The sequence below is a fragment of the Dryobates pubescens genome, chromosome 4 (assembly GCF_014839835.1).
Source record: "Dryobates pubescens isolate bDryPub1 chromosome 4, bDryPub1.pri, whole genome shotgun sequence".
NCBI classification, from domain to species: Eukaryota; Metazoa; Chordata; class Aves; order Piciformes; family Picidae; genus Dryobates; species Dryobates pubescens.
The window spans coordinates 2,435,791-2,460,248 of record NC_071615.1 but is presented as its reverse complement, the minus strand read 5'-3'; the positions used below and the strand labels follow the sequence as shown (position 1 = coordinate 2,460,248).

Below are 24,458 nucleotides of genomic sequence, written 5' to 3'. Positions count from 1 at the left end.
TTTGTGTGTGAGGGAAGAGGGCGGGCGAGAAGGGAGTGCGCGCTGCCCGCCCGTCGCCTCGCTTTGTTCGGAGCCGGGGGGCCGTGGCGGCGCGGAGCCCCGGCTCTATGTGCCAGCCGCTCCCCGCGCCCCCACAGCAGCCGGCGGGGGCGGCGGAGGCCGCGGGGCAGGAGGAGGCGGCGGCGTGAGGGGCCGGAGCCCCTGAGGGCGGGCGCGAGGCGGCGGCGGCGGGGGGGCGCGCGGGCGGGCGCGCGGCCGCCCCGGCCCGTGCCCGCGTCCGTGTCCGTGCGGTTGCTGCGGAGGGGGGGAAGGGGCCGGCTCGCTGCCCGCCGGCCCGGCCCGTCTGCGGGCGGATTGATGTGGGGGGGTCTGACATGAGTCCGCCGGCGGCCGGGTGCTGCCATGTGACCGGCTTCAAGGTGGAGAACTGGAAGCAGAACCTACGAGCGATCTACCAGTGCTTCGTGTGGAGCGGCTCGGCCGAGACCAGGAAGCGCAAGGTACCGGAGCGGAGGGGGGAGCTCGCATCCACCCCCCCTCTCTTCCCGTCCCTTCCCCATCCTCCCTCCCCCGACCCACCCGCCCTCCGCTCCCTCCTTCCACAGCTCATACGCACTCCGCCGCCTCGGCCTGCCCGCGGGCTGCGGGGAGGGGATGGCTCCCCCGCCCGCCTTCCCTCCCTCCCTACGGGGCAGGTGGGCCCGGGCCTCCCCCAGCCCTGTCCCCGCCCCGAGGGGCCCGGGCTCCGGCATGCGGCTCTTAGCGGGGAGGGTGGAGGAAGTGCTCGGTGTCTGCGGCCTCCGGGGAGCGGGTATACAGCGGGGCCGGTCACCGGGATGGAGGCGGCAGCCAGCCCCGGGGGCCTCCCTTCCCTACCACCTGCCCCGGCGGCGGGGCCGGCTTTCCGCAGCGGAGCTGTACCGCAGCGCCGCCGCCACCTCCTGGAGGTGCGGGAGGCAGCGAGGCTTTCCCGGAATACGGCGGCGGGTGGGGGAAGGGGAGGCCCCGGGGCAACGAGCACGTCCGGCCTGCGGCGGAGCTTTGTGCAGTCGGGACGTGGTGGGGAGCCCCGCGGGGGCGCACCCGAGCCCGGGGGGCTGCTGCGGGGCCGCCCGGAGCGCGTTGGCGTGTGCGTGGGGAGAACGGGCAAGCACAATGGCTTGGAGCGTGTCTGTGGGGCCCTGAGGCCTGGGAGGAGACTGCTTTTATTTTTTTTTTATTACTGTTTTTCAGTCATAAAAGAATAAAGAAAAGGGGACAGGGAAAAAAAAAGGTTAAAAAAAAAAATCAAGCTGGTTGTGCTGATAATCCACTTGGAAACGGGGATTCCTGCTGTAGGGGAAGGAAAGGAACTGACTTGGTCTGGAGTAGAGGGGAGTTTGCTCTCGGAGTGTGTTGGTGCTTGGGGCATTGCACTGCATAGGCAAAGACCGGGAGAAAAATCCTCTTAATGAGACAAAACGCGAGAAGAGCGCTTTCCCCCATTGCCTTCTGAAGTTACCTTCCTACCCACATGCCTGTTCTGGAGGGCTTTTCTCTTCGCTATGCAACTAACGACTGCTTTCTCCGCAAACCAACTAGTTCTACTTCAAAATGACTTGGCAAATTTCTATCGGGCATCATATTCACGACTGGAGGAGAAGGGAGCAGGACAGTTACATGGTGCACTAGTTGATTTGGGGGGCAGCACAGATGGTATTTGTGTTGAAGCAACCCACTGAAAACTTTCTGATCCTAGTTGCTGTGCATTAAGCTGCTCTGCTTATGATTCATAATAGACCTAGAGTCTGGAAGATGTACTTCAGGGGTGAGGCAGCTATTAATTTTTCTGTGTTTATGTTCTTAGGACAATCCAGGTTTTTACTTAAAGGGGAAAAAGATGGCACCTAGGAGACATGTTTTAAATATATTTAGTTATCAAATAACCCAACAAAATATAGTCAATTTTTTTTCCAGTATCATTCCCTACAAGCCCATAGCATCATAGTATCAGTCAGGTTTGAAAGGGACCACAAGGATCTAGTTCCAACCCCCCTGCCATGGGCAAGGGACACCCCACACTAGATCAGGCTGGCCAGAGCCTCATCCAGCCTGCTCTTATTATGAGGTATATTAATCAAAATCTGGTTTTATTTAGCCTTTACTGTGTCAGAATACAAATTGGTGTGTACCCTGTGGTACTTTTGGTTTAAATGGAGGAAACAAAACATGCTGATGCTGTGGAAGGGGAAGACAAGTGAGGAAAGAAGATGTCTCAGACAAATAGAAAGCAAGCGTTATGTGGAGAATGACAACAAAATTTCATTAGCAAAATTACCATTTAAAAAAAAAAAGCACCCTACAAACTAATGTGGAGCATCTTGTGTAACCTGCCACACCATTTGTATGCTGCAACTGTTTGCTGCTTTTCCTTCTGAAGTCTAATGTGTTCTTCACTGCTGGAAAGAGATAATATTCCCTTGTAATCAGCCTGTTCTCACTTCCTCTTTGCACAGTCAGGCTCGTGAAGCAGGACAGGACTGTTTCAGAATTTTCTGTCATCTCATGGGAAAGCATCAGTTTTCCAAATGCATGCTGAGAAGGTTTTGCTTCCCTCCCTTTTCAAGCAGGCTGCCATTCTGAAAAGAGTTGGATTCCAGAATTCTGCTGACCTTAAATGTATGGGAGTGTATGATTACATATTGGCTCATTGGAAAGACCTTGTTCTGCCAGCTGAATTTGGGGCTCAGTCCCCACTGTATAGTCACGAGGATTGGAGGAAGTATTTCAATGACAGTTATGGTGCTAACCTCTCCTGCATATGGGCATGAGAACCTTCTCCATGGCATGTTTCTTTGCTGCAATCCTCTGTCCATCTGTGCATTTCACAGCTTTAAATGGGAAATCTGAAAAATTGTATTTTCTATTTGGAGGCATGTTTATAATCCTAACAACCAGAAAAACATTCCTTTGTCCTTTAATATTTTACATATATGTGTATGTATATATATATATTTAGGAGCATGGCTCTGACTGCTTAAGAGTGCCTATTGATAAGGATTCTTCTTCTTAATCCTAATGAAAACAATGAGGTCAATTTAAAGGTTTGCTGCAAGGTGATTTTTCTTTTGCCAAATCAAGGACAGTCCCATCAGTCATTCATCACAGGTAACGTTTGACACATGTAATTGATGGTTAGTGGGAAGCATTGGTCAGTGGAACTGTTAGATGAATCTGGCTGTAAAAACTCTGTTGGCTGCCTGGTGATGGCCAGATGTAGACTGTTGGGTTTCTAGAATGGTAGCTACTGTCCCTCCTAAGGCTGCCTCAAAAATCTAGGTAGCAATGGCAACTGCAGGGGGCAGAAAGTGTCCGTTCCTCCTGCTTTACTTACACTGCCTGCTGCATTATGCTTTGAAAGACCATTTTACTGCTGCTTGCTGTTGGGTTTTAATACCTGCCTTTCCTGTGAATAAGCTTTTACGAGCTTCAGCTCTGGGTTCAGTATGCTTTACAGCCAGCATTTTGAGCAGAAGGGCTGTAAAGCACAGTTTACAGTTGGAAAGCTCTCTCCTGAATGGCTCTTTGGATCGTCAGTCAGAAACAAGGGGCTGTAAGGTATATGTCTTTGTAGGTGCTGGGATTCTGGTGGAGGTTTTAGGAGTGTTTTTGCTTCCGAAGCATTGTCTGCACCGGGCTTTGAGCTGTCGTCATGGTGTGTCAGACCTACACGAAGGCTGAATCTTGCCTCGCCTTGCTGCATCCTGGCCAAAGTAGTCAAGTGCAGCAGTTGTAGTACCTGCAAGTAGGCAAAGGCTTTGCCATGGTGTCAGTATGTTGATGGTAAAGCTGAAGCAGAGACAAAACCTTCCCATAACACAGAAGAGCAAAAGGTGCAGAGGAAGGAGTCTGAGGAACGGTTCTTGAAGTTGTAGCGATTGGGATTGAAAATTAGAACTAGACTTCAGGGCTTAGGTTGTATGTAAGGTGGCACAAAATCAGAGCTGACTGTCTTGGCTCTAGGACTTTGACCTGTCACTCTTTGTTTTTAATTTGTAATAGTTAGAAACTGTTTAATAAGCTGATGGCAGAGCTCATGTTTCTGTAGGTCATGGACTTTACCTTGAATATTTTGATGTGGAAATCATCTCACACTGAATTCAGTAGCACTGTCTAAGAGGTCCTTAAATTTGACACCACTACCCTCATTTCAGGAATTATGGAACAGACAGAGGATGCTAAAAGGGCTTAGGCCAGCCCCTTGTGTCAGCTTTCTCCATTTTTCTGTAGGGTCATACTTCAAAACCTTTGCTTATTCCTTCAGAATTACAGATGAGAAGAATCTCTTCTGCAGTGGTGAGTGTAGTTTTTGGTACTCAGTGAGAGATTAGGCATGTAGAGTCTAGGAGCTCTTAAGTAATGATTTCAGTGCTTGAAGGGCAGCTGAATTTACAATTAAATTCTGCCTTACTCAGCTGTACACCTGGGAGGAAAACTCTTTCTTGTTCTGTATGCTTCTTACTATTGCTGCTCTGAAGATGCTGTCCATGATAAAACTGCTCATGGAGACCACAACCATGATGTGCACAAGGTCCTATCTGGAATTTCAGAGTGTTTGTTCTGTGCTTCTACCAATAGATCAAAGAATAATTGCCTGTCAGGGGTTGTACACTCACTGGCAGTGGGTGCATTCTAGCATATTTCTTCCTGTTTGAGAGCTTCTGTTGTTTTTCCCATTATTCTCTCTTTACATGGACTGAAGGATGCTTTCAGATAGGAGGAAACATTTTCTTCTATAGGTGATGACCTTTTTCAGGTATCTTTCTCCCCATGCACTTGTGACCTCACTCCTTCATTCTGTATCATGTTGGACAGATAATGCATAGATAGCTAAAACCGAAATGGCTTTGGTTCATTTCTGAACTTCCCAAGTAGAAAAAAGCTTAGTAATATCTCCAGCAAATGAATGCTGTGTCATGTTTTCAGTGGCAAATATTGTGGTTCACAGTCTAAATCAACATGTTCTTGCTGAAACAGCCTTGCAGTCATAGGGTAAGCTAATGGTGGAACGTCTCCTCTCCTGCCTGTTGAGGCATGCTTGTTCTCTTGCTTTCCCCTTACAGCTATATACCTGTCCAGAAACAGGGAAGTGTTGCTTAGGCAGTTTGCTCTCTGCCGTAACAGATGAGCAAGGAACCTTACCAGGCTTTGCCTCTTTAGGCCTGGTGTTTTGATTGCTTAAATTAGTAAGGACATCTTGGTTTGCTTTTGTTCAATGTTTTTGGCATATGCATAAAAATTCTGGGTTATAAATCCCATGGGGAGTTTGAAAGGGGAGGATTCAAGGAGCATCTCTTTGAGCTGAATGCTCTGCTTTGGCTGGCTATGTGAACTGTCTGATCCACTCAGGAATGACATTCTTATTTGCTGTGGTTTCTGGGGACTACTTTCTCCCTGAAAGCCCATAAGAGTTGTCAAAATCAGCTGCAAGCTTCATTTTTCAGGAGGTCTTCAGTTTTATACCTGAACAATCTTGCTTAGTCCTTTAACTCTTAAAGAGTTAAAAGGTCTTTAGGCCTGCTGAAGGTAATGTTCCTTCTCCTTGGTGTGAAGACAACACCATTCTTTGGTGTGAAAGATATCCAGACAGGAGATTGTAGCTCCAGACACAGCAGAGCCTTGCATATGTGGGACAAGACAGATTGAGAATGCTCTGCTGAGTTTGTCTCTGGTGCCAAAGAAGACTCTAATACAAGAACTCCTCCTTCCTAGTGGTGTTAATCCCTGTTTTGTATCTTCTGCCACGTTTTTGACAGAAACAGTTGGTTTCTGGGCCAAAGGTTAGGAACTGGTCTTGCACCATGGACTCTGAGGTGGCGAGTAGCAATTTTTGAGTTGTGGGCTTACCTGAACACATCTCTGTCTCAGGCCAACACTTACAGTCTGATGTAAAGGTTACACAGATCTCTGTCTCTGAAGTTAGTTAATGAGTAGGAGTTTTACTGGGACTATTTTATTCTCTGTTTAAACACATGTGGATAGGTAGACAAATGAGCACAGGAAGTGCAGTTTGCTTCATTCTTTTGTGTGTGCCTTGTTGCAGAGAGAGAAAGGGGGATCTGCACAAACTGAGGAAGGAAAACAGACAAACATGGATGTGCTTTAGTCTTATTGGTAGCCCAGATTGCCCAGATTTAGTGATGCCAGGCTGTTTGTTGGGAGCATCTCTTTAATTTTGCTGTAGTCAGTGATCTTACTTGATGTTGAAAACATTGAAACCTTTCAACATTTGCTGGCTATAACACGAAGGTGAATGGAGTGGAATGGCTTTGTTTGATTTGTTGGATTATCTGTTGAGCTGCATTTTAAGTCATCAAAGCTTTAAACCCCAAACAAAGGTTAATTGATACCCTCATTTTTGTTTCAGGCCTTAATCTGTAGTGTTAACATGAAACTGGAGCTGCAAAGCACTTTCAAACCTTCTACTCTCCTCCTTCCATTTGAGGATTTTCTATGTTAGTAACTGGAGTAACAAATCAAGAGGTGAATGCTACTGACTGATACTGGAAGTGGCCTGCTCATGAATTGCTGATTCTCCTGCTCCTGACTTACTACTGCTGGAGTCTGAGGGGGGAAAAAAGCCCAAACAAAACAACATATTCTCCTTTGGGATGTACTCTGGGGATTCTAGTTTGTAACAAATGCTGTTCAGCTGTTGGTTTGATTCCCAAGGGTGGCTGATTTAAACCAGAGAAAGATCAACTTGGTTTAAAAGCTTGTGTCTCTCCCACTAAACCTAGCACCCGTAGTTATACCTAGTTTTGTGATTGACTTGCCAGTGTAGTTTTGTGATGTCTTTTTCCTGGTGCATGTAAGGCCTGATTTGCCACCTGCCCATTTCATCTGACTGGTAGCTATTTGAAAACATTGGGTTTGGGGTTTTAATTCTTAGGTTCCCATGGTTCTTGAGGTTATTTATAGTGTCTGTAGCATGTGGCAGCATCAAAGGTGAGGAGATGCCTGTGTACTCTTGCTTATACAGCAATTATAGTGGCATCAGGAGAAAGGCAAGCTGAAGGTGACGTGGATTTTGCTGGAGTTACTAGAACTGTATTTTAAAGGTGTTTTGTTGTTTGTTTCTCTGCTTTTTGTTTTTTAAACCATGCAGAGAGCCAGGATTTCATAAGATCCTTGCTAGACCTCGACAGAAAGAGCTGCCTAGAGCAGCCATCTCCAATCCAACTTCTAGACCTCGACAAAAAGAGCTGCCTAGAGCAGCCATCTCCAATCCAACTTCTAGACCTCGACAGAAAGAGCTGCCTAGAGCAGCCATCTCCAATCCAACTTCTAGACCTCGACAGAGCTGCCTAGAGCAGCCATCTCCAATCCAACTTCTAGACCTCGACAGAAAGAGCTGCCTAGAGCAGCCATCTCCAATCCAATTTCTAGACCTCAACAGAAAGAGCTGCCTAGAGCAGCCATCTCCAATCCAATCTCTTGTTAACCTATGGGCAGTGGAGCTAAGTGAGTGAAATGCTATGATGACATTAGAGTTTATTATGTTATCTTGGGCTGTGCTGTCAGCAAGCAGTGCTGGAGTGTGGGGAGAGCCATATGTTATCTGAGGGGCCTGAATTGGGAACCTTTTCTTAGCAGAAGCAGTTCTAGGAGCTGATAGATCTGTTCTGACTGGACAAAGCTCTGTCTTGGTACTTGTATTCTTTTACATATTGATTTGGCAGTCCTTTATGTACACTCTGCTTAATTCAAGATAAGAGCTGTGCTGCATTAGCTGGTACCACGATCGATGTTGTAAGGAGTTACTTGCTGCACAATTAACCTGCATTTTTTTTGTTCAAACCCCATTATTTCCAAGTGCTGGTGCCACATTCATGCAACTTCCATAGTTAACTCCAGAATGATCAGTGCTTTACTTCAGTGCTGGGGCAGCTTCTACCCATCTTGTCTTTCTCATTTAAGAAAAAGAGTAATTTTATCTATTTCAGGAGCTATTTGACCATCAGTGAAGCGAGCTGTTACCAGACACCAGTTGACTCAAAGTAACTTGAGATTCACTTTATCAGTTGGGAGCTGATTAGCAGCAAGCAGTCCATCTTGTCACGTTCTCTTGTCTGTGAATTACAGCAAATACTCAACTTTTTATTTCATTTCTCTACTTGGGTAGAATGGTTACTGAAGGTTTTTTAAATGACTTGCTAATTTAAAATTCTTGCTTCCCCCCTCCCCTCCTTTTTCCCCTCCCCCTGCCTGTCTCTGCTGCTTTTCCAAGCTGGTAAAGATGACTTTTTCCCTACTTCTCATTCTTCCCTTCCTGTGTTTAATGGTGCTTGAAATTAACATGTCTACCTTTTGTGTAGCATCACCAGTGATGTCAGCATATCCCTGGGAAGGTCTGGAGTGTACTACATCTGTCATTGCATCCAAAAAACTGGGTGCCAAAGCAAGGTGAAACTCGAAAAAGGGAAAAAAATGGACATGAGAACAAAAGTTGCTTTCAACATGCTTTAAATTTAGTCTCTTTAGAATAACTGTGGCTAGTTCTCATGTCCTGTAACAAATTTGGTTATTAAACAGCAAAAATGTTAAATATCATCCTGTTAAAGTAGTGAGAAGCAGCTCACTCCACGTGACAATGCTTTAGTAAGTCTGAAAAGAGAACCTGGGTTTAGCTACTCTTCCACAGTCTTGTTCTTATGCCCTGCTAGTTTTGCAGGGTCAGTTGGTTTGCACACAGCCCAGCTCTTCTACACATACATGAAAGATAATTCATAAATTCCATGAGTTGTGTTTATGTAGAATTAAATTGTAGAGCTAATGAATCTCCATTTCAGTCAAGAGATTGTTGGGATATCTTGTGTTTGTTTATTGCCTTTATCTGCAGCTCTTGCCCTAGTGCATTAAACCAAGTTTTCATCCACATACATATGTTAATCCACTCCTAAAAAGGTGCTGTGTCTAAATCCAAAGAGTAAAAGTTGCAAAATCAGTCCTAACTTTATTTTTGCCTGAACACATGCCAGGCCCTGCAGTATTTGAATATGGTTAATTGATGGGGATGAGGGAATACCAAACACTGATGTGGCACTGAGTTCCATTTGTGGTGATTGCCTCGCTTGTCACTCAGGAGTTCATGCATCCAAGTAGCCTTTTTTCAGTAGGATTTGGCTTTGGATTCATCTTACTGAATTGACTGCCAGGGCTTTTATATGTATGTTTTGCTTCTGTTTTTAAAGAGCTTTTGTTTTGTGTAAAGTGGAGAATTGAATTCTGTTACTTCAGTGTGTTAGCACAAGGAGAGAAAACAGCAGTTTATAGCCTTTATTTTTACCTCCTCCCTGCTCCAATTCCTGCTTTAAAAAGATGAATCTCCCTCTGTCTGAGCCACACCATGTTATTTCACAGAGTTTGTCTAATTATAATTTGTGCTTCAGTCCTGTGCATTCAGACTTGTTACTACATGCAAGGCAGATGAAGGGCCTTTCTTTTGAATGCACTTGGTAAATAAAGGTAAGATTTATTGCCCAGCAGATGTACTGCGACTTCCTAAGTGAAGACAGCTGAGATAGCTGACTGATTTCAATACCTTATTTATGTTAGGTGAGATTTTGTGACCCTCTGCCCTCCACTGACAGATGCAAAAATTTGTCTTAGAGTTTTATGTTTTTCTTTGCTGTGCTTCATTATCTTCATATTATTGCCCAGTTTTGTTCTTAAACTGAAGCACTGTGCTGCTTGGCTGCTAGTGACCAAGGTGAAACTCTCATAATCTTGTGTACTGCACGTTGCTGACTTCTGTCATGCTCTTAGCAGCTGTTTTCCCCCCAGAAAGCTTATTATTGGGTGTGTTTATCTGAATGCTCAACTCTCACTTCTTTGGTCATTTGTGACTGCATTTTGTATTTCTGGTTGTGGGATGATGATGTGGAGAACAGAATGAGGAAAGCACTGAGAGTAGTTTTAAGAGTTACTGCAATTATGTGCATAGAGAGGAACAAGGCTGAGTTCTGTCATTGTGAGGCTGTTCCCTAAGGAAATTAATCTTGCACTTTGTCCAGCATAATTTTATCTTACTCTACCCTTAGTGATAGGTTTCCTTGTCACATCCTAATTCTGCTTCTTACAGCTTCCCTTGATGTGTTAAGTTCCAGAGTTGCCTCAAGAAATTCAATTTCTTTTCTGCATCTCTTTGTAATTTTTGTGCATTGATTCAGCTACCAGAATTGACTCAAGCCTGCAGAAGAGTTGCTCTCAACCACTTGTTTGCTAGTTGAAGTGGCCTAAATCACAATGGGCAGTGGAGTGCTACCGAAGTTCATAATCATGCAGAGTGTTTCATTGTGTATCTGTGGAATGTTGCAAAGTGTGAAAATGAAAAGTACACAGGGACCATTAGAGAAATTGCTTCATGAGGCTGAGTAAATCTTCTGTTCATCCATGTGGTTAAGGATTTTATGAAAGGGAAACTTGAGGGGAGAGATCCTGGTATCTCTGAGGTCACAGGGACATCTCCAAATTGGAATGCAAGTTTTTAGGCCCTTACTGAAAAATTTCAGGCAGTAGGAGGTGGGGGTTTTGTCTCTCAGACTGCACACTGCTGAAGTCTGACTGTTGGAAAAACAACTCCAGTTTAGCACTAACCTGAAGAATTAACTTTATTACAACAAGCAGATGAATTCTGCAAGCGCATTGTGCCTGTAGGTTGCAACTGTTCTGCAGACAAACTGTGCTAAGCAGAGGTGGAAAGAACACAAGAGAAGGATGTGAAGAAGGAGGTGAGGTAGCAAATCTGATGCATTAAAAAAACCCCTTGATGTAAACTTTAAAACCTAGTCTGTGTCCATGGGAATTGTGATGGAATTGGCAAATTGGGGGAGGAAAATGCCACTGAGGTGCAGGACAGGGGAGAGCAAGAGGTGTGAAATTTTGACCCTTCAGTGTATTATTGCTGAAGATTAGTGAGTGGGGAACATGAAATCCAGCTCTAGCTGTGTGGGGTGTTTGTCTGTCCCTAGCAGTCTGAAGGTTTACCAGCTCATGGCTGCATGTACTGTGTCCAGTTCTGGGCCCCTCAGTTTAGGAAAGATGTTGAGATGCTGGAAGGTGTCCAGAGAAGGGCAACAAAGCTGGGGAGGGGTTTGGAGCACAGCCCTGTGAGGAGAGGCTGAGGGAGCTGGGGTTGCTTAGCCTGGAGAGGAGGAGGCTCAGAGGAGACCTTATTGCTGTCTACAACTACCTGAAGGGAGGTTGTAGCCAGGTGGGGGTTGGCCTCTTCTCCCAGGCAGCCAGGACCAGAACAAGGGGACACAGTCTCAAGCTGTGCCAGGGGAGGTTTAGGCTGGAGGTGAGGAAGAAATTCTTCCCAGCAAGAGAGATTGGCCATTGGAATGTGCTGCCCAGGGAAGTGGTGGAGTCACCATCACTGGAGGTGTTTAAGAAGAGCCTGGATGAGGCACTTGGTGCCATGGTTTAGTTGATTAGATGGTGTTGGGTGATAGGTTGGACTTTTCCAACCTGGTTTATTCTATTCCATTCTTGTCACACCATTAGCTGCATAGTGTTGGTGCAATTTTTCTGCGAACCAGAAAGAATATTTCCCCTGAATTGGCTGTATGTTCAGTGTCAGTGCAGGGTTGAACAACTGTAGCCTCAGTTGCTTGAGGGGGAGAGTGTTGAGGTGATGGGTGAGAACCTGAGTGGTGATGCTTGGAGGCTGTGTGTGGCAGGTTGAGTGACAACTACAGCCAGTGTGCAACTGCTGCCTTCCTCCAGACCTGGCTACTGGCAGATTGACTCTGTCTGAAGGCTTTCCACTTGCTAATGGTTTCTTCTGTACTATGTGGCTAATACTAACTTCAGCTGAAAGGTTCTGTGGAGTAACTTCTGTTGTGGCTGCAGTGAGCTGCTGTTGCAAGTCCTGCAAGCTGTACCTGTGTGCTGAGCCTGAGATGGATGAAATTTGTCGTCTGTTTGCAGCCAGCAGAATTTATTTCTGTATGCAAAATAACTTGCTGCTCTTCCAGTTTCCTTGTGAAAAATAAATGAACCAGGGAGTGTAGAATGCCTGTAATCTGTGATCAGCTATTAGAGAAAATCCACTTTTCATATTACATTTAATTTAATGAAATGAATAGTGGTTTTCTGACTAATCAAGTTATGAGCCACTTGTTCCCCTTTTTAAGCAGACCTGTCTCTAAGATTTCTGTCTTTTGTAATCAAACTCTGTTAAGATGGTTTAACTATTTTTTGGTTGGTTTCAGGCATCTGGTCATGGGGCATGTGCCTAGCTCATGCTGATGCTGGGTAGCGTTGAGGATGATGGGATAATGGGATTGTAAATGAGCTCTTTATGGTACTGGTTTTCCTCTGGCCTACTCCAGAGTAGCCCCGAGGCTGTTCTGAGCAGTGCCAGCTGGCTGTGGCCCTGTGAGACTGATGTGCCAGATGGAGACAGCAGGAGAATAGCAGCACTCCAGTAAAAGCAAAAGCCCAACATGCTTCCTAGGGTTGAGGAGACCTGCTGGCTTTGCAACCCCATCAGGGCATCCTGGGGCAAGTGGCTGTGCTGGTACTCAGTTACTATGCCTCTTGTGTGGTTTTTTTCTTTAGAAGCTGTGTGATACAATATTCAGCTTTTGAAACATTTGGAAAAAAGGAGGTGCACCATACTCCAAGTTTTATGCTTCAGTACTGTGAAATCTCTAGGAGATCTATCCAGACAAGGAGAAGCTTGGTAATGCTGATGGTTTTTCCATCATTCTTTGGGTTTATTTTTTATTAAAACAGCACAAAACCTCAAACCTTTCATTATTCTCCCAGAGAATGATAACTTTAAACATGCTCAATATGAGAGAGATCAGAAGTTTTGATCCCTTCATTTGGAGCTGACTTTTGTGGCTCTTACTCAAAACAACTGATTTCTTGCAATGCCAGTTGTGGCTGTTACTGCAGTACATTAGGTGTGCCTACTGGTCTGCCCTCAGCCTTGTGTACTCCAAAACAAGCCTAGGGACAGAGTAGTCTTCCAGCAGCACCAGAACAACCTCATGGGCAGAAGATGTGCCCTGCAAAAACACCTTTGAAAATAGCCATCTTGTGGAGATGAGGGCAGTAAATGAGTGAAATTCCTTGGAGAATTGTGTCACTGGGTAGCTGCTCAGATGTTATCTAGAAGAGCTGAGCTACACCAGCTTTCTTGATGCTTTGTTGCTCTCCTGCCCCTGAAGACTTTGTTCTCATTGCCCCATTAATGCAGCTAAGGCTTCTAATCCAGCAGCCCAAAATAGCTGTCCAGCCTGGATTTTACTCCAGTGGCATTTGCTGCACAGATAGTCAATAGAACCCAACTTGCTGAACTGCAACCCCAAAACTGAGGTGCATTAGCCTCTTGTGGTCAGATATTTCAAGTGTCTGATCTAAGTAGGCTAGTAAGCTCCACATGATAGTATGTAAGAAGGCCTTTTTCCTCAGAAGAGCAATGTACTTTCTTTGAGCTAAAACCCCCACCCTGTGAGCCTCCAGAGCTTTATGGATACTGGTGGGAATAGACAAGGAATATGTGCCCTGTAGCTTCCTCTCATGGTTATCTGCTGAAGGAATAAACTGGAAGGAGAATGGACCACAGAAAGCAGTGGCAAGCACATTCCAACTGTCAAATCCATGAAGGCAGAATGTTGGTGGTTTTGTGGTCCCATGAAGATCTGGGAGTCATCATTTTGTCTTCTGTTACCAAAGGTGAATGATGTAAGGCTATGTCTATCATGAAAGATAAGCTGGCTTGATGTAACAGCACCGGGAAGAGAAGTGTGGTGGGAAGTAATGGACAAGCTACTGTGGGGTAACTAACCCCAGAACTTTGTACTTCAGCCCCCTTGTAAAATGTCACAGGAGCTGGGAGGTGTGCTTTTGTGAGGATTGATCTGGTTTGGTTTTATTTCCTGAATGGTCAGCTAGAGATGGCAGAGTAAGTGTGATCTCTGTGAATTGTATGAATGAATTAAGCTTTCAGAGCTGAAATGGTAGCAACTGGAGTCCAGTTAGTGGACCTTTCACACTAAGCTGTGCTCCTTGGATGAAGGTTGCTCTTCCAGCCAATTCAGCATTCATTATACCAGCCAGTGCTAAAAAGCTTTACATGCACTTCCCCAGTTTCTTTCTTTACAAGGATTTTTCCAACCTGACAGGATCTGTCAGTGTTTACTCCTCTGCTAGACAAGATTTTTGCTACCTTTTTACTTCCAGAGAAGCTTCTGATCTCAGGGAATTGGAGCTAATTTCCTAGCAAGATAGCAGCTAAGTTGCAATCACTTCCCCACAAAAATGTCAACGCCTATTCTTTTAATTCTTTTCTGCTGTCCTATTTGAGAGTGTGGAGCTGTGTTGTCTGCTTGCAGGTATACACTTGAAACAAAGCCTTTCAGGGAAACTGCAATATTTTCCTTTTGTCATGCAGAAAGCTGTGCTCCTTGTAAGCCCATGTTGATTGTGCTGCTCACTAGACTCTTCTGTCATACTCACATGCTTTTCTATCCAGCTCCTACTAATAGGTTGCAAATTAGATTTATCTTTTTTCTTTCTTTCTTAAGAGAGATTAAATCCTTTTGTCCTGGTTTCCCTTAATGCTTAACCTCCCCTATTCATATGCTTCAACTCACACTGCTTCACTTCTTAAAGTAATTCCTTCAAGTTAAGATCTTGGAAGTAGAACACATAATCTGTGAAATCAATTCTATCAGCATTAGTATTACACATTTCTTGTGGTTCATGAAGGAAATGAAGTTGGATTAGAGGTGAAGCTTATGCTTGGTGGAATCTGACTGTGTTGCTAGAAAAACTTTAGCAAACCAGATCCAAGAGCAAAAGTCTTACTTTATAGTCCTGTCCATTTGGCTAAGCAAAGGAAGGTTTGAGTATGGTGGATGCTGAAGCAGGAAGGAAGTTTCACCATGTTTTCTTCAGCTTCATGCCTTTATTCACTTCCCTCTGCAGTTTAAGAAGCTTTGCTTTCAGGTTTCTTCTCTCTGTGGTCAGCTGGAAAAGTGGAATGGATGACCATGAATCTGCCAAACAGAGCTCCTTAGAGGATTTGCTTTTGATGTAGTGTTGTTTCTGACCTTCCAGCGAGGACCAAGCCAGTTTTGAATCCACATTTAACTCGGATGCTGTGTAGAACACAGCAATTGCTGCTGTAGAACATGAAAGATAGGACAATCTGTGATGTGCCACAGGTAGCATCCTGAGCTGGACTTGATGATTGCTGCTTCTGCAATTTACACCTAGCTTTCAGAGCAGCTTATTTCATGGCAGGTTGGTTTGCCCAGATGCTTCAGTGTTTTTGTGTTAAGCAGGAGAATCCTGGTGGCTGTTAGTGAATTTGTTGGTTTTGTTCTGGGGAGTACATGGTTTATTGGAAGCAGGGGTTTTTCATTCTATACCTTGAGTTTCCCTTGGTGTCCCTACTTTGACTGTACACATCTTCCCCCCCCTCCCCCCAGAAATCATCTGTTTGTTTACAGTTTAGGCAATTGCCTGAATTTCTGGGTCCTTAATTTCTTCCCATGAGCCCACCCTTTCGAGTCTGATCATGGAGCACCGCTCCTGACACACTATCTGAGCAGACTGCTCTTCATGCCAAGGTTGTAAGTGTTAATCTTGCTGCAGACTGGGGTGATAATTCATTGCTGTCACAGCAACACATGCTTAAAGTTGCTTCTTGCCAGATTTGTTGGCTATATGCTACACTAGAGAAAATGATTTCAGGACTCTTACTGCATAGCCAGATGCTGTAGAACTAGTGCAGTCAACCTCCCTTCCCCCTTTTTTATGACTGTTCTGACTTCAGGGAGGAAAAACTATTATACAGTAAAACACATTCCAGTGGAGCACTGATACAGATGGGGGAACTTCTGATCATGGCTAATTGTTATGGGTTTAGCTAATAGGAAGTTCTGGTTTGTGTTCAGCTTAAAAAGGAAGGAAAGATTTTCAGGTAGGGTGAGGGGAACTTTGAAAAGGGATTAAACAGTGTCCCTATGGCAATTTTGCTTGTGTTGTCTGCAGTAGTTGGGTGCTGTAGAAACTGTATGTTTTCTTTAAGAACATGTGCCAGTAACTAGATTCTGAAGAACTGTAATTTAGTATCATAGAGTGGTTTGGGTCAAAAGGGACCTCCCAAGGTCATCTAGTCCACCCCCCCCACCCTACCCCCCCAGTCAGCAGGGACATCTGCAAGGAGATCAGGTTGCTCAAAGCTTTGTCAAGCCTGACATCTCCAGGGATGGGGCCTCAACCATGTCCCTAGGCAGCTCATTTTCAGTGTTCCACCACTCTCATGGTGAAGAACTTGTTCCTAACATCCAGTCTAAATCTACTCTTCTCTGGTTTAAACCATTGCCCCTCATCCCATTGCTGCAGGCCTTTCTAAACAGTCTCTCTCCATCCTTCTTGGAGGCCCCCTTCAGGTACTGGAAGGTTGCTATTAGGTCTCCCTGGAACCTTCTCTTTTCCAGGCTGAATTTTCTGCTACCTGTGTCCTTGTGGCCTTTCAAATGAGGGAGGATCTTTGTGAGCTCTTGTTTGATAATGGCCAGCATATCTGGGCACTGGCCTGTAGGATTCTGTTTGGTTCAGTTACAGCTACTTAAACTAGGCTAAGTGGTTACCATTTTATCTGACTTGGTTGGAATTTCTATTCTACACAGCTCTAAATTCCCAAGGGTACATAGGCTGTGCCTAGAATGTATGGCTGTAACTTACAAACTCCTTAATTGAGCTCATTGGAAGATGATGGAGAGCACAGGTCACCACTGTTACTTGGTCACATCTGTCTCTCCTACAAGCCCTTGCATCAGTAGTTGGTCTGTCTCTGAGACACTGTATAGCTCTTTTCCCTGAAAGATGTGGCAGCAGAAACTATTTGGACTGGATGTTAGGAACCAGCTCTTTACTATGAGGGTGGTGGAACACTGGAACAAACTGCCCAGGGAGGTGGTTGAGGCCCCAGCCCTGGAGACACTCAAGGTCAGGCTGGACAAGGCTCTGGGCTTGTGGAGAATGTCCCTGCTGACTGTAGGGGGGTTGGACTAGATGACCTTTGGAGGTCCCTTCCAACCCAAACCATTCTATGAGTCTAGTACTTTGTTCTGAGACATTATGGAGGTACTGTTCAATGCACTAATCTTTTTACAGCTTTTCTAATTATTCCATTGATTGGATTTTTTTTTTTTTAAAGCCTAAATTTGTGCCAAGGTACACTGGGATATATTTGAACAAATAGAGAGCAATAAAACTGTGACTGTAATTCATGTAGGATCAACAAACAGAGCATTAATTTTATTAGCTTTGCCAGCAGTCCCTGTATTTGAAAGTGTATGGCTGGTTCTTTCTCAGGCCTGTGCTTCATTAAACATTTTGCACCATGCTGTCTCATTTATCAGGCCATGTCTCAACATTGTTTTGTGTGTAGATGTATGTGTGGGGAATTAATTTCAAGGCAGGTTTAGCAGTTACTTTTCCTGAAGCTTTCCCCTTCTCCACAGTATTATCTTAAGCATAAAAGAAGAAAAATGTCACTTAGGTTGTTCCAGGCAGTCTGTGTTCAGTTATTAAGTCCTGGTACACTGAACAGTCACTGTTCCATGGTGTTAATCACACAGTGACTTCATCTGTATTGTTTTACTCACAATGCAAGTAATTATAGCTAATAGGTTTTAAATTAATTTCTCATTTCAATCCCAGCATCTCATGGAAGACACTTAGTGAACTTTATCTCCTATCATTAAAGAGACCAGGGGTGTGTGATGAGAAAATGTGTTTTGGTATTTAGAAGCTTGTAAGAGCACTTCTTTCTTTTCTGTGATGCTGCTGACTAGGGCAAACAGAAAGGGGGGAGCAAATACAAATGTGTTACCAAACCTTGAAAGTTAAGTCTCAGTTTGACTTCTGAGGCTTCATTGCACTCAAGATCATGGCCATTGATTTTTGTTACCTCAATCATTTGCTGCTGTTGTTGTGTATGTGTATATATATGTGTGTGTGTATATATATATATAAAAAGCATATATATTCTATTTAGACAACAATAATTTACTTACCCTTGGGAAGCAAAAGTGGAGAATGGCAATGTGAGATACATCAAGATGTGTGGTATCCAGTGTAGTACAGAATCTCTTTCTTCTCTGCCCTTTTAGGGATCAGGCTCATAATTTAACAATCAGTTAAAGAGGATTCAAGGTCTCCTGTGTTTTGTCAGAGCAGCACAGCTAGGCCACAGCCAGAATTTTGTGGGGGGGAGGTTCTCCCTTGTTCTTTTCTTTGTTGATGATTTCATTGCATGTGTATGGCTGTTGGTGTTCCTGTCTCCTCTTTTTTGATTAAAAGAGGCATTTGGTAGCTGTTAATAATGACATGCAGTAGTAGTGGTTACTCAGATTGTTTTCTCCTCCATTTTCTGAGAGAGGACTTGTCAGTAAAAGAGCTGTATGAAACCTCTGGAATAAAGAGCTGCTATCCCTTGACATAACTGCTGTTGCTGACTTGGTTTTTTTCTTCATTGGAGCAGAGTAGCTCTATTACTAGAGGAGTATCTTGCTGTAAAGATTGAAAGATGAAACTGCTAGAAAGAACAGGTGAATTTATAGTAGTGTGCCTGTGAATGCACACACCATTCCTCTGCCCCTTCCCCAAGAGTCTCCTTGAAGAATGATGGAAATGGTAGCCACTGTAGGAAGATTCTGACTACTGCAAAGCACTGCTCTTCAGACTGCTCCAAAAACATGTTAGGAAAAACTCAGAAGAGGGAATTAATTTTTCCAGGCCTGTTTTTGTAGTATTTTAGTCCACTTTGCATTTGCAGGGTCAAGTCTGATGACTAAAATCTGAAAGAAATCACATCTGTGGATAATTTGTGACTTAAAATAGTGGAGAATTTGATGTAAAACTCTCCAGACTCCTATTCTGTACAGTGGTGCTGTGGCTGTGAGGATGGAAGGTGTTATGAGTATGTATCAAACACAGTAAATCTGTATTTTAAGGCATTGCAACTGACCATCTTGTAAGGCTTGCACCCCCCCAGGAGGTGATAATCCCTTCTCTGAAGAACCACAGAGTGATTTCTTCACTCTCATTTCAACCCATTATCTGCTTGCCCAGCAGACTTAGCTAATGGAGATTCATCTAGAGAGCATTGGCTTTCTCCTCCTCCACCTTTTTTACCTAGTGCCTCCGTGCAAGGAAACAGAATTCCACTTACCTCCTTTGTTTATATGCTGACCTGTGAGTTTGAACTTCTGGTGTTCAAAGACCTGCCCCTTAGGGAGAACTGTTGAGCTAGACCAGGAGTAATTTTACCCTGAACCATAAAAGAACTTCTGTTTCAGATGACCACTTCAAATTCTAAACCAAGTAGCAGAGCAGCTTCTCTGCACAGTGGGTTGTGAGACTTTACAGCAACAGCCTTTTCTTTTTTCCTTTCCCAGTGATGCTTTTTGGGTGGTTTTTGTGAATTCAAAGGATCTGGTGGCCTGGCTTTGTTTCTGGTTTTCAGTCCAGGTTTTGAATGAGATCCCATACTGTGGGCAGCTTACACTGGTACACAGAATAGTTACACTTCAATTCCACGTGTGCACAAGTGCCAGATTTTAGGATTAGCATCAAGATGTCAATATTTTATACTATAGAGATGCCAGTAATGTCTTTCCAAGTCCATGAATGCTGGAGCTTTCTTTTCCCATCTGTTTTGGAGCACTGTGTCAAATCTGAAGCTGGACTTGGAAGGTTTCTTGGCTATTGCTGTTCTGGTCTGTTTTCAGACTCTAGCAAGTATTTCCTTCACAGCTCTAAGGAAGTTCTGCTGTCCTCAGCAAGTGTCCTGGGGAGCAGTGTGTTCTGCCTCATCATTTAGTATCAGTCAGGGTTGGAGGGGACCACAAGGATCATCTAGTTCCAACCCCACTGCCATGAGTGGGGACACCCTACACTAGACCAGGCTGGCCAGAGCCTCATCCAGCCTGGGCTTAAACACCTCCAGGGACAGCACCCCAGCCACCTCCCTGGACTACCAATTCTAGGGCTTCACCACTCTCATGGTGAAGAACTTCCTCCTCACATCTAGCCTGAATTTCCCCACCTCCAGCTTCATTCCATTCCCCAATTTGGTAGACTATGGGGGTTCAGCTGGTAAAGAGGAGACTTCTCTCGTAGCTTGGTTGAATTGTGGGAGCCATGTAAAAGGCAGATGCCATTAAACATAATCAGAAGGTCACCGACTACAGCCCAGCAACACCCAATCTCTGTTTGGATGATCCAAAAGAGATGATTTTGTCATGCTGGCTTTCTCCAATGAGCTCAATCACATTTGCCATAGGAGTTAAACTTGTTCCACCGATTCCTCTTCCAATTGTCAGTTGTCTTTTTCAGTTGGGAGTCCTCAGGCCTGTGATATTTTTTTTGGCTTTCCAAATAGGTTATTTAAATCACACAATTATTATTATTCATGGAACAGAAGTTTGTCTGTCTTCTGCTTTAGATGACAGTGCCTGTGCACCCAAGCACATTTAAACTCTCTAATGAGATAAACTGTAAATGATGTCTGAGTATTTTTCTGTTCTGAAAGCACTCTGCAGCTTTACTGTATAGATACTCTTGTGGTAAATGAAACACTCCTTATCTTAATTATTAGTGTTAATAGGCATGCTCTGGGCCCAGTACTTGCTAATGTCAGGTAGAATCTAAGTTATGTCTCTGTGCTTGGCAGATGTGACACTAACTGTAGTTCTAACTGTCTTGTCTGAATGAATCAGTTGCATGTGCATGAGTAGTTGCTGGCAATCACCTGCACTGCATAGGCAAATTACCTTCTTCCAAGCATCTTCTGCTGGCACTGTTGCTAAAATGCTTCATGCTGCTAATTTGTCAGGTGGGTGTGCTCCAGAACATCCCCTGAATCTGATCCATGCCTTTTGTACTTTCTCCTTGTGCATTTAGCCCTTCTTTAAGGTCTCTCTGCTCTTACAGAAAGCAGTGTGCTCCTGTCCGAGTGTGTGGTGCTAACTACTGAATATCTAAGGCATTAATATAAGCAGACATAAATAGAGCAAGGCCTCTACCAGGAACTTATATTTTGTGATTCTTCCCCTCTACTCCACTCTGGTGAGACCCCACCTGGACTACTGTGTCCAGTTCTGGAGCCCCTAGTACAGGATGGATCTGGAGGTGCTGGAGGGTGTCCAGAAAAGGGCCACAAGGGTGATCTGAGGGCTAGAGCTGCTCCGCTATGAGGACAGACGGAGAGTTGGGGCTGTCGAGTCTGGAGAAGAGAAGGCTCTGAGGAGACCTAATTGTGGCCTTCCAGTATCTGAAGGGAGCTGGGGAGGGACTTTTGAGGGTGTCAGGGAGTGACAGGACTGTGGGGAATGGAGCAAAAGTAGAAATGGGTAGATTCAGATTGGATGTTAGGAAGAAATTCTTCCCCAGGAGGGTGGTGAGAGCCTGGCACAGGTTGCCCAGGGAGGTGGTGGAAGCCTCATGCCTGGAGGTTTTTAAGGCCAGGTTGGATGTGGCTGTGAGCAGCCTGCTGTGGTGTGAGGTGTCCTTGCCCATGACAGTGGGCTTGGAACTAGACGATCCTTGAGGTCCTTTCCAACCATAACAATTATATGATTATATGAAACTATACCTGTGGTCAGATACTATTTTTGGTTAGAAAATTTGCTGTGGCTTCCTGGAGCTCAGTATGTACTCAAAGTACCTTCTGAAACCGTCTTCACAGGAAAGTGTGGGATTGAGCTGGGAAGTCCTGATGCAGATCTTGGGCTGAATGCCTGTAGATAGTACTGGTCCCCAATTCCCTCATTAGCTGCCACTGCCATGGCTTGATTATCAGAAATGGGATGTCAGAAAATCCTTTTCTCATTAAGTCTTATGGCACTTTAATTCCAAGAATTATTTCATCACTGAGAAAGAAGTGCCCAGACATGGGTTCACAGTCCTGATGAAAACCTCTTGAACTTGGAGGGAGAAATTTCCCCTCTCTTAGAGAAGCTTTCTTCTGCATTCTTAATTTCTGTGTGATTAATCAAAGAAGAATTGGACTAATTCATTAACTTTGACAGGCAAATTGTCTTCTACATCAAAGTGCTGTTCTTCCAGCTCTCTGGCAGTGGCCAGAATTAAATCTTTAATAGAAATGTTAATGTCTTCACCAAAAAGAAGTGGAAAATGTTATGTATTATGTAGTGTGTTTTTCTTGCTTGCAAGGCACAGCCATAAGGGCTGGCAGAGCATCTGAAGGCTGAGAGTATCATGTTTGGGATACTTCCCCTCATCTGACACGTGTAATGGTTAAAACTGCTGGGGTGAATCCATTTGTTTCTTGAATTCAGGTCTTTGTCTTTCAGGGAGATTTATAAGCCATTTTCCCCGCCCCCCCTTTTTTTTGCTGTAGCTTTAAGGTAGTTTTCGGCACACGCAAACTTTTTTCTTTGCCGCCTCGTAACTCGAGCTCCAGTCTTTGAATTCAAAGAGCATTCTGTGGTGAAAATGGGAAGCACCCTGTGTGTTATGTGTTCCGAAGTACTGTCAAAACCCGATGCATCCCGGAGTGATGCAGCGGCGCTGAGCGGAAAGCATTCTGTCTTGATGGTTCCTTTTCTGCAGAACTCGGAAGAGCTTCAACGACGGCAACAGTTTGAAGACTTTTTAAGTTGTTAGCCTTAGCTTTTCAGTTGCTTGAGTAAAAGCTTTGTTCGTTTTGAAAGGTCACTGACAATTGTTTGGCCGTTGGCCGCCTGAATGATTCTCAGAACTCTCCAGATGCTTTGTAAGAGAATTCTTTATCCCAGAAAGGTGGTGTTAATGGTTTTTTGTCTGCTTTGGGGGTGTGTGGTTGTTTTGGTTTGGTTTTCTTTTTCTCTCTTTTGGTGTTATGAGGGATTAGTGTTTTTTGAGGGATTTGGGGTGTTTCTTACTTTTTACTCTCTCATAAAGGTACTTAGAATGTTGCTGTATGGGGCAGCATGAAGGTGGATTGGTTTTTTATCTCACCAGGATTGGGCAGCACTTTGTCTGAAATGTCTTCTTCCTGTCCATCTTTTGCATTTTAAGAGGGATGTTATGAAAGCTAGTCAATTCAGGAAGAAACTGGCATTGTACAGAGTTATCTGATCCTTACAGCTCTGAGTTTGCTTCTGAGAGGCTGAGGGAGCTGGGATTGTTTAGCCTGGAGAAGAGGAGGCTCGGGGGAGACCTCATTGCCCTCTACAACTACCTGAAGGGAGGTTGTAGCCATGAAGGGGTTGCTCTCTTCTCTCAAGCAACCAGCACCACAACAAGGGGACACAGTCTCAAGCTGCACCAGGGGAAGTTTAGACTCGAGGTGAGGAGAAAGTTCTTCACAGAGTCATTCACCATTGGAATGTGCTGCCCAGGGAGGTGGTGGAGTCCCCATCCCTGGAGGTGTTCAAGAGGGGATTGGATGTGGCACTTGGTGCCATGGTTTAGCCATGAGGTCTGTGGTGACTGGTTGGACTTGATCTTTGAGGTCTCTTCCAACCTTGGTGATTCTGTGAAGGAGCAGATGTTTCAGATAGATCCTGAAAGTAATGTTGTCTGCACTTGATTGCCTTTTCACCCTTTCTTCTGCAGCCTTTCCAACAGTTTCCTTTGGGACAGTAGAGGGTAGGTGAAACTCTTCTAGAGACACTTAACACCCAGCCTGCAAAATGGCAGAAGTGGAGGTGCCTTGGTTTCTGTCTTGCTCCTTTAAAGAGCAAGGAAAATAGGCAGAAGGCTCTGTTGTTGATATTGTGAAAGAGGCTGTCACTGTAATTAACAGCCTGGGAATTTTTCTGCTTGCTTTTCTTATCCCGAGTTGCGAAAGCTCGCTGTCCTGCTGGGATTTCTTTTTGGAATGCAGAGGTGTGTTCTAGCTAAAAGCATGTGCTTTGCCTAATAAGCTTTCCTAGCCACTGAGCCCAGCTGGCTGCTGCAGCCTGTATTTGTTTTGTCTTCAGTAATTTTTCTATCCCTGCTTTAAAATAACACTCTGTGTGTGTGTGTGTTAGATGGCAACCAAGCACAAGGTCCATAAATGAAACCAAACATTATCATCTACTAGTTTTTGTTTTCTGTGTGCAGCATTCTGCTGTGATCAAGCAGCCTACCAAAAAGGAAGAGGTGGAAATAAATATTGGTGACATGTAAATGGTGCTAAACTAAAAGGAGGTGGTGGGTGAGGCACTTAGTGCCATGGTCTGGTTGATTGGATAGGGCTGGGTAATAGGTTGGACTGGATGATCTTGGAGGTCTCTTCCAACCTGGTTAATTCTATCATCAGCCTTTGTTGAAGGGAGTGTCTGTATTAAGGGTTTAGCACTATCTTTAGTAACTACAGAAGACAAGTAAAGAGGGCAGGGTCTGGCTGGGCAGCACAAAATCGTGTCACATATTCCTATCTTCTGCTGTGG

The 24,458-nt window shown here is 44.6% G+C and overlaps 1 protein-coding gene across 2 annotated transcripts in view; it reads left to right on the top strand.

The window, feature by feature from the left end:
* The first annotated feature begins 246 nt into the window (after positions 1-246).
* Positions 247-24,458, top strand: part of USP22 (ubiquitin specific peptidase 22) — a 106,351-nt gene continuing 82,139 nt past the window's right edge. Inside the window, exon 1 of one of the 2 annotated variants that reach the window (XM_054180301.1) lies at positions 247-500. In XM_054180301.1, coding sequence (XP_054036276.1) covers positions 375-500 — 126 coding nt within the window. In that variant the 5' untranslated portion in view covers positions 247-374. The remainder of the gene's footprint in view (positions 501-24,458) is intronic. The other variant, XM_054180300.1, reaches the window with a different exon arrangement.